Source organism: Hippocampus guttulatus, chromosome 9 (assembly GCF_054856545.1).
Source record: "Hippocampus guttulatus isolate MCC_2025c chromosome 9, RoL_Hgut_1.0, whole genome shotgun sequence".
In the NCBI taxonomy this organism is placed as follows: domain Eukaryota; kingdom Metazoa; phylum Chordata; class Actinopteri; order Syngnathiformes; family Syngnathidae; genus Hippocampus; species Hippocampus guttulatus.
Window position 1 is genome coordinate 2,557,372 of NC_141269.1, and position 17,411 is coordinate 2,574,782.

The window sequence follows — 17,411 nt, forward strand, 5'->3', positions numbered from 1 at the left end:
CGACCCAGTCGGTTCACAATGTTCATTTCTTAAACAACACGGTGGATATTATGACGTGTGGCTGATGCTCAGTCGCACACTAAAAAAAAAACCCAAAAAAAAACAATTTGATGAAGGCAAAGGGCCCCTGTTGGCTCCAAGTGTACTTTGGTCAAACACGCTCGTGCGGATAGTACGGCATGCTCTTGCTTATCAGTCGCATACTGAATGAATACCTTATCACATTGATTGTTTGCTCTTGTCGTTGTCCCAGTTGGCCCGTCAGACATAAAATTCTAATCGGACAAGATCGCACTTGTTGATTTTTCTTACATTCACATAAATGTGCCCTAGTTGTCCCATCCTCGAGGAAATCCTTTTGGTGACAATTACGGGATGTGGTCGCGCATGAGCTGCACACTAAATACCAGCCGAACATAACGCAAATTTTCGCATTTTCGTTGGACTTTTGCGACTCTTAAATCGCCAGCTTCAACGTGAGTCACATTCAATTTCATACATCCCAACATTGAATGAGCTCCAGAGACTTGCTGCTGCTAGCAATGCGAACGTCGCTACCGGTGGCTAACAAAAACCTGTTGACTTTAGAGGCTTCGAAGTGAGCTTCTGTTCATTCCCTCCACTTAAAGCAGACTAACATTTCATGCAATGAGGCTCCCTTCCAGTAAGGCTAATGTTGCTAATGTTCGATGACAGACACTTGTGGTTTTCAAGATCTCTGGTCTGCTTTTACTCTTTCCCTACTGTTTCCCTTCTTCATTTGCTAACTGACCCCTGTGGTTTTTAAGGCCTCTATTCATCTTCCGCCACACCGAACGTCCAACTTAGAACGGCTGCCTTCTTGTAATGCTAATGTTGCTAACGGTCACAAACTGACGGCTGTGGTTTTCGACGCCCCTGGTCGGGTTCGGTTCATTCCCACGACTTAAAACGGGCTAAATTTCATGTCCCGGGGGCTCCCATGTTCGGACTCGCACCTTCCTTTTGCAAGCACTTCTCCATTTGGCAGCCCTGCGTTCCAAAAATGAGTCGTAGGCTCGCTTGCGCTGCGCGTTAACCTCCGTAACCTTGAAGCCCAACGAGTATGCGTGTGCTCGTTCTGTAATGAGCGCCAGTTGCTCCTCATTAGACTCTCGCCATCCTGGGACCCGAATGACATAAATGGGATGCTTCCAATCTTCTGACAGGATCAAACTGCTCGCTAATTGCAAAATGGGAGTCCAAGACAGTCGTTCATTGTGTGTGTGTGTGTGTGTGTGTGTGTATTAGTGGCCTTACCATCTTCAGAGCTTCATTATTTTATTTTTTTTGGGAGATTCGAGAATATAAGTGAGATCTCTCGGATATGGCTGATTGGGTAGTCGTAAAGGGTAAAAATGAAAACTGGCTTCATTAGTGGACTGTTCTTGTTCTTTCTACCGTCAATGAACTCCAAGCTGTTCGACAACGTCGTTTCATTCACACACTTAATTAATGATTGCGGTGTGACGTCGCCACCGGGGGCATTGGTGCACCGCTCAAGGTTACAGGGTTACGAGAAATGGCGGCAGTCGCAGAGTCACTGGCGCGATGCGACTGGATTGTGTCCACATTGATTATTTTTGACAAGAATCATCCCCAAGACATTATGGTAGTGAAAAAAATATATATGTTTCTTGAATCATGTTATCGTGTAATCCAAGGCAGCGGATTTAAGATTAGATTAGATTCGATTCATTTATTTATTTATCTATTTTTCTAAGAGTAAACTGTTTTCTGCATTTTTCTTTTTCTCTTGCTGATTTATGGCTTGCTCGCCGTCATTTTGTGACGCTTTAAAAAAAAAATCCAGCCTACTTCTTTTTGTGAACGTGTCTCACAAAAGCAAGAGCAAGTGACCGCTGCCACAATGTCTTGTATTGCATCTCTGAGTTTGGTGAGTTTTTTTTTTTCTTCTAAAAGGTGTTGTTCAAATCACAGTCGGTCAACTCGGGGGACTGGTGACCGGCTGGTTGGCAGTTACAGCACTTGTAATCAGCAAAAGATCACGGGGGTACTCAAGTAAAGCATCGGTGCGTGATATTTCTCAAACTGTGTCTTGTACAACATGCTGTTTATGTAACAGTTGGAGAAACACTCCCTCGGGCTGATTTTCTTTTTCCATTCATTAAGCAGCAGTTGTCACAGGACCACAAAGCCTTCACTTCATCCCATTTTTTTTTCTTCCCCCAGTCATCTATTCTTTTTCTGTACTGAGCGCTACGTAGTACTCACTTTTGTCCATATCAGCGGTGAATCGGCATGATTGCGAGTTAGTTAGGCGCACCACACAAAGAGCGAAAAAATAAAAATAAATTTGGCCACTCTTGGCTGCACTTCAGTACCGTATTTTCCGCACTATAAGGCGCTTCGGAGTATAAAGCGCACCGTCAATGAATGGCATATTTTGAAACTGTTTTCATATATTGGGCGCACCCAATTATAAGGCACATAAAATAGAAGCCACAGTAGTGGTTGCGGTTGCGTTATGCATCCACTAGATGGAGCGACGATAAAAGGAATACAATACAATACAGCTTTATTTATATAGCGCTTTCACTACCGCTGCAGCCGTAACAAAATGCTTGCCTGGGATCGAAAGCCTGGGATCGAATGCCCAGATTTGTAAAACAAACGTGAAAAAATGTCCCAAAGAGGTTAAGAATCGGCTCATCGCACATTGATTTGGATTTGCGATTTCTAAATATTGACGGAATCTTACATCTCAGAATTTTGGCCCTGTTCGTTGTCTGAGCAGATCGGGGAGTAAAAATCACCCCTCGCACACCACTGGATAATCACTCAGGATAATCTCGTCGACAATTGATTCTTGGTTGACGCACTCGTTTGATCGCTTGTTGTTGTTGAAACTGGAATTTGTTGGCTCGTTGGGTATTCTTTTTGAAAGGCCGAATCATTGGTCAACGGCAGAGCGAGCTCCTAACTGGGTCAGCCCGTAAGCCCCTCCCCCGCCAGGCCTCGGCCTTTCAAGACAGGCCACGCTCCGACCTGGCCGTCAAATAGCGAGACGGTGTGCAAAACGGGGATGAAATGTTTTCCGTCGGGCCAGCCGGGTGAGGACGAGCATGAAAAGTCTGTTTTCAGCAGATAATTTTTCTGCATTGTGTGTCGCCGTGCCTTATTCTGCTCTCTCCGACTCACCGCGGGGCCCAAAAACCCCAATTCATATCCCCCCGTTCATCATGTTTGACAATTTGGTGTGTGATGGGCGCTTTTTTTTCCCCTCAAGTCGCCCTCACTCGTGTTACTGAACAGAGGAGAAAACCTGCTGGAAAAAGTGAGTACGCATTCGAAGCACAATGTGGCCATTTTTCATTTTTTATTTTTTTGCCTTGCGCTCTACTGTTGCTTCTTGAGGGCTTTTTGATTGTTTGTGTACACTGTCAATTTGTTTTTGGAACACTCAAAATCGGTCTTGCACAATTTTGAAAGTCTTGGTATTGTCTCTGGCTGGACTCGGTTCGCAACAGAGACACACAGAGAGATTGGAGGAGTCACAGAAAGGCACAGAAGTGGACATCATTGGACATTGTTGTATTATTTTGTCATTTTATGTTAACTCTTCTTTTGATGGCGGCGCGGGCACCCGCAGCGGCTCCTCTCTCTCATGTGGTTGAGAGAAAAGAAATTTCATCCGTGCTGTACCCATGTAGCACATTTAACAATAAAGTTGACTTGAACTTGAACTTGAATTGTGACGCCGGCAGATTGCAAGAGAACTAAAGACAGACTGGGGGAGTCACAGAAAGGAAACGCATCGGTTGATTCGAGGCTCGGTCATTCGTTTTCATTTCACTGATGAGGGAATGACCTCGAGTCCCCTTGAGTGAGCCGACGTACAAGTTCATCAAGATATCCGAGATCTTTGGGGAAAGATGATTGGAGCAAATTAAACTGAAATCTCGAGGCGCCGCTGGATAGCAATTAGGGAGCGAGCAACCGGTTCCGCCTTGCTCTTTTCTCAAGTACGTTTCCGAAAAGAGAGATCTTCTGCCAGCAACAGAAAAGCGACAGGGACACCGTCTTTTTTATTTAAAAAGGTTTTTAAAAAAAAGAATATTTCCACGGTGTGACTTGGCATGCGTTTCACATTTCCAAATGAATTTGGTTTGAACACTCCGAGTTTCCGTATCCATAAGCTATCAGCCCGCGGGGGTACAGTGAGAGGTGGTTGACAGGCCGGGGATGTCGCGGGTCCCGTCGCCCGAGGCTCGCCTTCAAACAGGTCTCCCCGGGGGCGGGCGTCTTTTCCCCGTTCCGTTTACCCTGCCGCCGCCTTTCAAACCGAGGCCCCCGTCAAAACATCCCACAAGTGGGCTCGAAATGTTTCCCGTTGCGTGCGCGTCGATCAGGCAGAAGAAAATCTCAGCTTTGCACTTGGCAGCGAGCAAAGATTGAGGTGTTTTTCTTTGATTCCGACGACTAACGATGTGGCACGTTCTGTCTGGATCCACTGAACCGGTGAGGTTTTTTGTTTTTTTTGGGGTGGTCCGTGACTGTCACGACCAAATCCCGGCGATTACTCGGATAAAAAGACAATTATTTGGTAAGAATAGAAGCTCCTCTTCACTAAAAGGGAGACATACGGTTTCGGTTCCACACTTGAGCTGCTCTGACTCTTCAATGACCATGAATGACACTCGTCGCAATCCAACCCTGACCAGCTGCAACCCCGAATCCTTACCCTGTCCCATATTAAAACGTAAATCCGAACCCTAATCAATTCCAGTAATCCCTAACCTCAAGCGGCCTACCAGACCCCACACGGCCCCAAAAATTTTGGGTAGGAAAACGAGTCTCATTCGGGAGCTCCAAGCCCCTGGTGAAGGCCCGAAATTCGTGCCCCAGGAAAGTTTCCGCTTTATTCGTTGGACGGATGGAAGCGTAGCTCGGGGTAATCTGACTTTTGGATTTTTCATTATAGCTACTTTTTATTTCGTTTCGATTTTTTTTTAATCCACTTATTTTTAATTAGTGTTTAGAGCATTTCTTTCTCTCAAATGGTTCGTTTCAGTTTAGATTTTATTAGTTTTAGTTTTAAGTATTATTTAGTAAGCTACAATAAATGCGTTAAAATTGAACTGTAAAAGTTTATTAATATTAATTGACAAAAAATGGTCATTTTTGCTGGAATTAGTTTTGGAGTTTTTGACCGATTAGTTAAAAAAAAAAAAGTTATGTATTTTTTTTTTTTTTTTGCGAACAAATTGTTTTCTTCAATTTCAATTTTCATTCAGTGCGCTAACCTTGGCGTAGCTGCAACTCGTGAGTAATTGCGGGCAAATCTTCCAAAGTACCTGTCTGACAGGCTTTCGCTCTCCCCGGCGAGGCCACCGAGATGACAAACCACCACCGGTGGTGCCACGCCGGATTTCATCCGGACCCCTACAGCCGGTGGTCTGACAGCCTGACAGGTCCAGTCACGTCTCGCAGAGGAAGCCCCCCGGACAAACTTGTCCCATGTCATGTTGTCAATCTGATTCCACGCTTTCAGTGTGTCGACAAGCACCAGCCGAACAGGTTGTACAAAAAATAAATAAATAAATAATGATAATTGACTTCCGAGTTTAACTGGTCCTGTGACCACATTCGTAATTCACATCACTCGCTTCTGAAATCCTTCCATCTCCCAAACACACCCCTTTTTTTTTTTATTCAACCTTTCAATTAATATTGTCATATTCCTTTAAAGAATATCCATTGTCTTTTTTTTTTCTCCAAAATAAGATATGTGCATTATCTGCTTTTACTTTGGAAAACACTCATCAACATTTTGCCAGCGGTTACAGACCAAAGGTGTAACTGAGTCATAATTCGTGTTTGTGCAGTTTTTGCACCGCCGATTTGAAACGATGATTCACCGGCAAAATAAGCGACAGAATAATCGATGACTAAGAAGTAAAATCCTCATTAGTCACGGCTCTGTTTCATCGATACAGTGCATAGATCAGATCAATTTGGTGCTTGAAAAAGTGCATCTTCAATCGTATTCATCTGTAGCCGTCGGTAAGTCGCCGTATTTTTGCATGTCGGAAGCTCTTGCTCTGTCTTTAGCATGGCGCTATTGTCTCAGTGAGCAGAAGGTCACTGCGAGTGGGACACTGGACGGAACCCCCACCCCCCCCTCGGCTGGGCTGAAGCATGCGTACCGTGGCTGCAAACATTCTCCAGTCAGTCCAGCTGCTCCCCGGTCACGCGAGTCATCTTCCGCCGTAGCGACCGCAAAAGTCCGCCAGGCATCCTCTTTGTCCTTTTTGCTTAAGTAGGACAACATCGACGTGGCAATTCCCCGTCTGAAGGGGAGCGCGACGAAAGGCTTTCTGCTGACGTGCGGCTCTGTCAAACTGTCGCTAATATGGCAGCGCTTGGCTTCTTTTGCTGACGCCGGCACCCGCGCTGGCTCTTCGCCTCGTGCGGGCCGTGAGCGCGCCGTGTGATTTGCCGAACTCGATCGCTCTCCGCCAAGAAGTCATGAAAGCCGTTGCGTGTTCATTCATTCATTTCTGTTTGTTTATTTTTCACTCGGGGGGTTGCAATGTTCGATTTTCGGTTCCCTTCGGGATTGCGAGTGAGGATCGAATGGCGGTGCACTCGCATCTTTGAAATCAAAACGAGGGTTTTCTGATGCGAATCGTTTTTTGTTGCGCCTGCGAGTTACTGGACGAGGGCACTTGAAAGTTGCTTTGGATGCCGAAGAAAATCATTAAGATTTTGGTTACGACAATCGCGATAGGAAATGATTTTAGCGGCATGCCGCAGTGCCACGGAGCTTCGAGTGTGACGGTGTCGGGAGCAAGGGCGAGACGGAAAGACTGGAAGAGTCACAGAAAGGCACAGTAGTGGACGTCCTTGAACATGTTGTTGTTGTGGTTGTCGTTCATTTCCGCCCTGAACACCTGCACATGTCCGTTCAAAAGTTTAGAGACGGTAGAATGAAGTTCACTTCGGTCTCATTCGTCATGTTGCTCCTTCTGGCAAAGCGACGTTTCAAAGACACAGCGCGTAAATTCTCCAAGAATCTGCCGAATGACGGTCGTACCTCGAAAAACTCGGGTCCTTCGAATCACAAGGCACCAGTGTATGATTTAAAAATAAATAAACACAATTTTCAAAACGTGTGACCGTCATCCCTCCCAAACCGCGTCCATTTCCCTCGCCGTGTTGCTCCTACTCGGGATTTCCCGATCTCAGGGGCCATTTCGGTCAGGCGGCATGTGGAACGTTGCGGCTTTTACCTAAAATCTCTTTAAAAACATCTCTTTATCCACATCACCAAAACGCAAAGTGTATTATTTTGTGGAGCCAGCGTGAAAAGAATGTTTTTGAGTGAAACCAAACAGAAAAAAAATCAAAATAAATATTTGAGGATTGCGGCTAATGCAAAATTTTTAATCATGATCAATCTGTCATTTACTTTATCGATTCATCGACGAATCTCATTAAAAATTGTTTTTTCAAATTTTGTTTTCCAATTCCTTCATTAAAAAAAAAAAGAAAAAAGACATTATTTCAAATCGAGAGTGCAGCAAGTGCCCCAAAATAAGTTAATGATCATTTGCTTGCCGGTTCAAAAATTGGCAAAAATAATGTTCCCAAACAAATGCAAATGTTTTATGATGATTCATTCCAAAAAGCAATCTGCTTTCACAACGCCCCCCCCCCCCAAAAAAAACAAACTGTATACCGTCAAAAACCTGAAATTCCGAGCATTTTTTCATCTCAACGATTTATTTATGATCGACAATTACTCGCGACAAATTTGACAATCGATAATTGATCACTCATCGCACCTCTAAAATAATAATCATGAAACTGTGTTCGGAAAGTCTTTTTAGACTTGAAAATCATACCCGGTCTGTGAACTGTTCGACATTCCCGGGACTCCTTCAGAGTCTCCAGACGTTCTCGAAAACCAGCCCTGACATTGTCATTATATACGTGTCATTTATTTTTTTTAAATCATTTAACATATAAAGCTCGGGCACAAATGGATTCATACAGCTGGAGTGCACTTTCTCCCGCGCACAGTAGCATGCATGAAAAGAACCGTTGGCGATAAATTCTGCCCAGGAGATGATGAAGGCGGGGGGCTTACTTTTCACTTTTCATTTTTGTACCTTCCTAATCCACCAACGAGACTTGATGTCGGGCGTTCGTCGTATCAGAAGTCGTCGGGGTAGTCTGAGGCAGTGATTTATTGAGCCGAGGCAAAAAAAGGATATGGGTTGTCAATTTCGTACTTTTTGCCCTCTAATAGAGGATGATTGGTTTGTTCTTTTTGTCACTCAAAGTTGCTGGCGTAGAAAGAGGCACAAAGAGACTCTGTTTGTTATTGGTAAATCATTTTCTCACCAATAAAGTGACATTCGATCATTACCCCTTGGCACACCGTGAGACCTCTCGCGGCACACTTATGGGAATCACCAATATGATATAGAAATATAGCATCCAAATTGTTTAAATAATGATTTGTTTTGTGTCTGAAAGCCATAAAATGCGTTCATAGATTGTGGTGGGCCTGATGGGCGAGTGGTCGACCTCACAGTGCAGAGGTCGCGGGTCCCTGTGTGGAGTTTGCTTTGTTCTCCCCGTGCCTGCGTGGGTTTTCTCCGGGTACTCCAATTTCCTCCCACATCCCAAAGACATGGCAGGCTGATTAAACGATCTAAATTGTCTCTCGGCATGAGTGTGGGCACGGATGGTTGTTGGTCTCTGTGTGCCCTGAGATTGGCCAGCGACCGGTTCAGGGTGTCCCCCGCCCACTGTTTTGAAGACGGCTGGCATAGGCTCCAGCAGCCCCCGCGACCCTTGTGAGGATACATTTTCAAGCCATAAGACAATCAAGTCACTCAGAAGTGACGTTTTAGAGCACTGGTGTCAAACTCAAGGCCCGGGGGCCAGATCCGGCCCGCCACGTCATTTGATGTGGCCCGCGGAAGCAGATCAAGCATGTCAGCTTGCATGATGCTTGCTAAAATCTCTTCCAAAATTTCAAATTCGCATATGTAATAAATAAGAGACATAATGTAAGCATTTTCTTGGAACCAAACCCCTCATTACAGCAACTTAAACAATAAACCATAATTATTGACTTTTTAAATTTGATTTCAGTCCTAACGGCCCTCCAAGGGAATCGGTAACTAAAATGTGGCCCGCGACAAAAATGAGTTTGACACCCCTGGTTTCGAGCCATACATTTGCTCAGCCTTATTTATAAGGAAGTACGGTATTTTAAAAACACAATTAAATGCCTGCTTTGTAAAAGTCTCACCTCTGCTCGACGACAATGACGATGGCTGCTTTCCTCAGTCGCTGTTTCCCCCCATGTGAAGTTGCAAGCCACTCTAATCCGGCGGATGTTCTTGTCAAATTGCGTTGGAATGACTCAAGGCCTCGCCCTGAATCCGGTCGACACCTCCCCCCCCTTCCCAGACGGCCGCGTCATATCAACCTCGTCAAGCTGCTCTTGTTTCCAAACCAAAATCACGCCGAAACGAGCAGCCAAAAGTTGAACTTGGGATGCTCCGGATGCGAACGCCGGCGAGTCACCGCGGCGGGCAAAACCGCACGACTCCCGGCGGCGAGCGCCCCCCGCCTAACGATGTTATGATGCGGCGCGGTCCAGCGGAAGGAGACAGCTCAGCGGCGTTCGAAACAACATCCCCGCGGAGACGCGCCGAGGTGGCCGTCTCATACCCTTTCTCAACACGCTAAACTCAGCCAAGTGTGAACTTTATTTATTTCCCCCCCCCTCAGCTGTACAGCCAAGTCACTGACTCGGTGCAGATCGACCGCTAATGAAACGAAAGCGGCCAGGATTAAGCGTAAAATGCCGTTTTGGCTTACGCTTCGTTCAGAGCTAATGTCCAATTAGGCTCTTGGCTGGCGTTGGTCTCCTTGGGGGAGGTCACAATGACAGCGGGGCCACAGAGTAGCTGACCAAGGTAAATAAAACCCAGCGCACGGATGGAGCAAATAGTTCTCCGATTCCAGAGGTGTGAGCAGTTCCAACAATAGCCGCCGTGTCCTTGCGAAGTGGAATTTCGGACAATGGCAAGCGATGGTTTTTGGTGGGGGCCATCGTTCCGTTTTGGGAGTCACTCTGAAAGGAAGGTCGGCAGTCATCAAACGGAAGATTTGCCGCAGACTTTGAGACGCGAGCTTTGAGGCGGTAGCGGTCACGTCCGTCGACGACATTGGGAAGTGCTCAGGCTGGGATTTTGAAAATTGGGAAGTGGCCAAACAGGGATTTTGGCAGCAGATGATTTGGTTGTTGTTTTGGTTTTTTTGGTGGGGGTTTTTTTTTCGACGCTGACGGTCCTGCCGTGTCCTGGGGAGGCGCCTCGACTGGGGACCGGGGGAAGTGGTCCAACGCGCGTTTGTTGGCTTAGGTTGCGCAACTCAGTTTCGTCTGAGGTACGTGCTGAGCATGTTTTCGTTGCAGCCTTTCAAACCTTACCCAACACCTTCTCTGACGTGAGGACAGGACCTGCGCTGTTTTTGTGGATCGGAAAAGGAATCCTGCACATACTTGGCAGGTTTTGGGCTGCATTTCTGTTTTACAAGGGAGCGTCTTCCGGATGTTCTTCTGTGTACCTCACCTGAACCCAAACTTTGGTTTTCAAGATGAGCAAGTAGTCAAATTTGGCCCTTTTGTGGGGTAAAATTCACTTTGAAAAGGAAATTTGGTCAAGAACCGAATGCGCTTATGAGCCCCATTTTTTTTTTTTGCCCGTTAGGGAGAACCCGGACTGCGTTGTTGGGCATCAGGAAGTAGCTGAACATGGATTGGACAGACTTTTGGGGGGTTTTGTTGGAGACGATGAAATGAAGGTTGCGGTAAAGCTCTCAAAAGTTTCCCGAGTGCATTTTGCAGTGTGAGCTTTCCAACAACACCAACTGTGTCCTTTTGTCCTTGGTGAGTGCCTGAGCTGGGATTTGGAGGCTGAGGAAATGGCCCAACAGAGATTTGACAGGTGGCTGGAGATGTTTTGCTTTTGAAAGAACTCTTGCGCCAAGTCCAAAAGCACATTTGAGCACCGCGTCACGTGGCGTGCGCTCGACATCGATACCAGCCACGATTTCTGATGATGCGCAGAAGTTTTGTGGGGATGTTTTGCAGCGTGAAGTAACCACAGACAGATTGGCGGAGTGTTCCATCAATTTACTTTTTTTTTTTAATCAACTATTTTCTTCTGTCTTTCGGGGAAATACACAACCAGGTATTTTGGAGGATCGGGTTTGTGCCAAATCGAAATTTATTGTGATTTTTTTTTAGGGGGGGGGGTTGTTCCATTCGAAATAAATCAATAAATAAATAGAATATTTACCAGGATATTTTTATACGGGTATGTACCACGTTGTGCTCTTGGGAAGTAGCTGAGTTGAGATTTGGAGGATCGGGAAGTTGCTGAACATTGAATTGGTGTGTTTGGGTATCTTTTCTTTTTTATTTATTTATTTATTTTTAACTATTCAACTGAAGTTTGTGCATATCTGAATCCAAATGTTTCCACTTTTTTTTTTTTTTTTAAACTATGAGCTTTGTAGACAACAGCTTTCTATGTCCACCGGAAGTACCTCAACTGAGGTTTGGGGATTTTGGGGCCCCATGTTGGACGCCATTTGAAATAACTTTGGAAAAGAAACCATGTTCCACCCCGACAGCAACAACTTTGTCCTTCATCGACCTTGGGATTTTATTTTATTTTATTATTTTTTTTATTTTAAGGAAAGGCAGCCTATCCTAAATGACAACGCCACATGAAGTTTGCTGAGTTAAGTGACGTCGGAGTTGATCTTTCGGGACATTTTTGTGCACGTCTTGGACAGAGAGTGGTGGAGTGTCCTCTGTGTGTCTCTGATTCTTGGATTTCCATGAATGCTAAACGGCTGGCGATGCCGCCGTCGCAAATCGATGGACCCGAGTCACGAGAACGCATGCAGGCGAAGATGTTCATGGCATTAGCTACACACACAGGCTTGCGGGATTTTTGCACTTTATCAAAGTTGGAAAAACATCCATGGAATTGGCTCTTCAAATGCCAATGAAATGTTAGCGGAAATCCAGACGGAAATTTATTAGAAACTACAGAAATTGCCTTGAACATGAGCAAACCCAAGCTACACGCTGGCCGAATAAATATGGACAGCGTAGTTGTCGCTTATCGGTGCGGATATTTCTCGGCGACGGTCAAGCTATGTTGGAGGCCGTCGGCTCATCTGGGGGGAGGGGGGGGGGGGATGCCCCAGAAGTGACAGCAGCCTTCGGATGACTCAGTAAATCCCAGGGAGAACGGAGAAAAAAAAGGAACATTTTGAAAGGCCACCGCGTTGCTGCCCGCTGTTGTCTCACGTTGTTCTCGACTGAGCAAAAAAATAAAAGCGCCTCATTTCAATCTTTCATACGGGGGATCGGTAGACCACGGTTCATACGGGGATGCGAGTGACGAGACTTAATGTTGTCATTCTTTGGAGCGTGAACGGACACTTTGCGTGCGCTAGCAAACAGGCTAGCCTGAACACATGGCTGAACGATTTGAAAATTTGATTTGTCATTCCTCCCCTGCAGCTTCCAATATTATTTGATAAGCGATCATTTTTTTTCACGGTCTTCCTGGCATATATTTATTTTTATTTTTTTAACAATCACAAGCAGATTAATCTTGATGACAATGTGAGATAAATGGTTTGGTTTTAGAGGTTAGCCTCGCGCTAAAGAAAAGCTAAAAGGGCTAGCCGCTCGTATCCTTGCCAAGGTCAAGGCTGCTGGCGAACTGCAACAATCCAGTGTAGCGTTTCGATGCCGGGCCCGCCCCCGGGAGAAGACCAGTCGTGAAAGCAGATCGAGATCTCAGCTATTAGTGTGTCGCCACAGATTAGCTGCGGGCTTGCTGACAGACGCATGGACAGTCAGCGTAAGTCGCTTCCAGCACTGATGCTGTCGCTGTCGAAGCGTCAGCATCCGAACTGGAAGATTCTTCTGCGCGTGACCAAAACTTGGTTTTGTGTGTGTGTGTGTGTGTGTGTGTGTGTGTGCACGCGTGCATGTGAATGCTGAGACTGATTGATGTGAACATGCATTTATGCGAATGGACAGACATGTTTACAATACGAATATATGTGAACGGACAGATCGAGACCTTTCACTTGCGTATGCGTGTCCAGACCGAGGTTATTATAAGTAGCAAAAAAAAAAACCCCACATTAACCACAACAAAAATTGGGGGGGGGGGGTATTTCATGACCAAAATAAAATAAAAATGAAAAATCAAAAACTAACTGAAATGGCAATTTAGGTTCATAAATTGACTAAAAATAACAATCGTCCTTCGTTTTCATCTTTGTCGGCTAATATCATGCGTGAGCTTTCAGGATTCATTTTAAACGAATTTATTTCAGTACTGCTGAACGCCCATAGAGAAGAAAGAAGTTCCAAAGATCATTTCATAATTTTCGTGGATTTAATGACACAATATTGATTGGCTTTTTTTATTTTGAATCTTGCACTTGACAAACACTATGCAAAAATGAAAAACTAATATTAAAACTAATCCAAACTAAATTAAAAGAATAAATATGCCGCACAAATGAAATGGCCTGCTCGCATCGTGCTTTTTTTCCTGACGCTCTGGAGATAACGCTGGCCTGGGTGATATTATTACATAGTATACAGTATATATATTTATTTTTCAACAAGTCGTATTGTCTGGACAGTGTGTCTGGGGAAAAAGTAACGTGTGTGAATTGCACAGCCATCGCTCACTCGCGCTTTGTATCCGTGTGCGGCACAGGCAACGTCTTTGTGGTGAGCCTGGCGGTGGCCGACCTGGTGGTGGCCATCTACCCGTATCCGCTGGTGCTGGCCTCCATTTTCCACAACGGCTGGAACCTGGGCTACGCCCACTGCCAGATCAGCGGCTTCCTGACGGGCGTCAGCGTCATCGGCTCCATCTTCAACATCACCGGCATTGCCCTCAACCGCTACTGCTACATCTGCCACAGCCTCAAGTACGACAAGCTGTACAGCGACAAGAACTCGCTGTGCTACGTGGTGCTCATCTGGGCTCTGACGGTGGTGGCCATCGTGCCCAACTTGTTCGTGGGCTCGCTGCGCTACGACCCGCGCGTCTACTCGTGCACCTTCGAGCAGTCGGCCAGCTCGGCGTACACCATCGCCGTGGTCTTCTTCCACTTCATCCTGCCCATCATGATCGTCACCTATTGCTACCTGCGCATTTGGATCCTGGTGATCCAGGTGCGACGCCGAGTCAAACCCGACAACCGGCCCAAGCTGACGCCTCACGACGTCCGCAACTTTGTCACCATGTTTGTGGTCTTCGTGCTCTTCGCCGTGTGCTGGGCGCCCCTCAACCTCATCGGCTTGGCGGTGGCCATCCGGCCCGAGGTGGCGCTGCCCCTGGTACCCGAGTGGCTGTTTGTGGCCAGCTATTTCATGGCCTACTTCAACAGCTGCCTTAACGCCATCGTTTACGGCGTGCTCAACCAGAACTTCCGCCGCGAGTACAAGCGCATCGTGGTGTCGCTTTGCACCGCCAGACTTTTCTTCCAGGACAGCTCCAACGACCAGGCCGGCGCTGGCGGCGACAGGCTCAAGAGCAAGCCCTCGCCGCTTACGACAAACAATAACCGCGTCAAGGTGGATTCGGTATGAAAAAATGGACATGAGAAAAAAATAAAAAAATAACCAAATATGAAATAATGGAAAAGCCTCAAGTGACTGTGACACGGTGCTAATCTGACCTCCACAATCACTACAACAGCGGTGCATATTATTATATTATCTTATTATCAGACACTTTGCTTTGAAGCTGGATGATTGCTGGACCCAATTTTCTGCTGGTCCGCCAGGAGCTCCCAAGTGGTCAGCTTGTAGTCTGCAAACAACACTTGGAGTCTGGCAGCAACTACGAGACGTCAGCTAGTAACTTCTGGTGGTCTGCTTTGGGAGCTGGGTGGCGGCTAGTCGTCGACTAGCAGCTTCTAGTGGTCCACTACTATTTCCTGGCCATGTAGAAGCTCCCGGTGGTCCACTATCAACTTCGATTTGTTCACAAGCAACTCCTGGTATTGCGCTAGGTCCTTCTATCTGCTATTAGCCTGTGAACAACAGCCAGTAGTCTGCTAGCAATTTCTATAAGTCAGCCAGTAAGCGCTGGTGCACCACTAACAGTTCCCTGTAGTCTGTAGGCAATTTCTGACATTCCGAGCAACTCCGAGTGGTTGGATATCACATCCTTGAAGTCATCTAGTAACTACTCGTGGTCAACTAGCAAGCCTTAGTAATCTTTTAGAAACTCCCAGTGGTCTACGAGGCCCGCTAGTAGTCCACAAGCAACTCTTAGTAGGAGTTCACACTCATTGTCATTGTATTGTAGTTTCTTGGACCTCCTGGTGGTCTGCTCGTAGTCTGCTAGCAACTCCTGATGTTGTTGCGACTCAAGCTAGTCCATTAGTGACTGCTGGTGATCACTGCTATCCTCTAGCTAGCTATTAGCAACGCTGAGAGTTGAAACGGCTCCTCCGCAAGTGGATTGCAAGCAACTCCTCGTGGTCTTGTAGCAACTCTTGGTGGTGTACAAAGATCTGGTGGTGCACTAGCCACCACTGGTGATCACTAATATCTTCTAGTTGTCTGTTAGCAACTCTGAGTGTTGAAGCAGCTCCTGGCGGTCCACAAGAAACTCCTGATGGTCCACTCGCAACTTCTAGTTGTTTGCTAGCAATTCCTAGTGATCTTCTAGCAACTCTCGATGTTGGGGAAGGTCCGGGTGGTCCTCTAGAAACCTCCAGTGGCCTGCTTGCAACTACTAGAAGTCGATTAGTAGTCTGCACGAACTCCTGGTGGTGTAGCAACTACAGGCGGTCCACTATCATAGCAGTTTCTAGAAGTCCGCTAGCATTTGCTATTGATCAGAAGCAACTTCTGATGCCCCGCCTCCGGTGGTACAACAGGGTTCACCTTTTCTGATCTTATCAGGCACTTTTTGCTTTGTAGATGTAGTCCGGTCAACATATGTCCAACCTTTTGTTTACACTGATGGTATCATCATATTTATTTTCTATGTAGCTATATTAGTAATGCAGTATATATGAATATATCTATATACATCAGGTTCCACCCAAGCCACGCCAAGACAAAACATTGAAGAATAAGCTCATTTGTGACATTGTAACACTTAATGAAGTGCTGTCTTATTCTTATTACGCCCTGCAATACAAGCTCCCCGCCCCCATTCATGATGTGGAACATATATTTTAGAAACCAGGCCATCCTGTGATCTCATTATACTGTATGCATGGATATCAGGAATTGTTCATAATATGCAAAATAAAGCGAGATATATTTCACGCCGCTCTGTCGCTTTTTGTTGTGTGGCTTCGCTCAAGGGCAGTTTCAGGCCGACATCCCAAAATGTGGAACATTATAAAATGATTCAACAGTTTTCAATGTGGGACGTTACAATTTTATGCAGACATTACCAGATGCAGAAAACGCAGAGATTCCACAAATGTAGGGAGGAGAGCCAAATTTTCCACAGGCGGTGTGCCCCACACACACACACACACACACAAATTAAATCGCCAATAATTTGCAGCCGGACCGCATTACGCAGCTTTTGCAATACCCACATTTCGGGTGGAAAACTGCGAAGGGAGACAAGCCCCTTTTCCTCTGATTGATTGCTTCACAAATCGATTATATTGCTGTGTCCTCACTTGGTCTGTGATTTTTACGTATTATTACCACATTACAAGTGGTGGAAATAGCTTGAGAACAAATCTATAAATGCACTTGAACGCTCCACCGGCTGAGAAGTGAAAACACCGCCTATTTCCCCCTGCTTCTGCGGAAGCAAGCCGCAATATTGCTATATAGATTTTTTGGTTTGTTTGTTTGTTCATTTTTTTATGTTGATAACAAGTGAAAATAATGAGGATCGAGACATTTTGAGTCGGCCCGTTTTGTTGCACTCGATTACTGTAATGTTTTGTTGCAGAAGGAAGGAAGCAGCCTAAAACGCCACGAGCCAATTCTGAAATGGGAGGAAATACTTTAAGCCGATCTTCGAGCAGACATTCTGAAACCTGGGAACGGATTTTAAAGACATCCTCAAACGTGGTAAAACGAGTTTCAGCCTTTTGCTAATTTCATGCCGATTTTCAGGCAGATTTTGCAATGTTGCACTGTTATGCACTGTTGTGTTTGGCGCAGAAATTCAAAAACTGCTGGTCCGTTACCAATTCTTAGTACTCCAGGAGCAACTCAAAGTTCGACACAAGTAACTACTAGTGGGTCGCAGGCAACTTTCAGAGGCATCGCAGTCCTCTAAAGTGTTGCTGTGTGTTGC

General features: G+C 45.8%; 1 protein-coding gene across 1 annotated transcript in view; it reads left to right on the forward strand.

The window, feature by feature from the left end:
- Positions 1 to 16,414, forward strand: part of mtnr1aa (melatonin receptor 1A a) — a 32,179-nt gene extending 15,765 nt beyond the window's left edge. Inside the window, exon 2 of the mRNA XM_086120289.1 lies at positions 13,833 to 16,414. Coding sequence (XP_085976415.1) covers positions 13,833 to 14,713 — 881 coding nt within the window. The 3' untranslated portion in view covers positions 14,714 to 16,414. The remainder of the gene's footprint in view (positions 1 to 13,832) is intronic.
- The last annotated feature ends 997 nt before the right edge of the window (positions 16,415 to 17,411 follow it).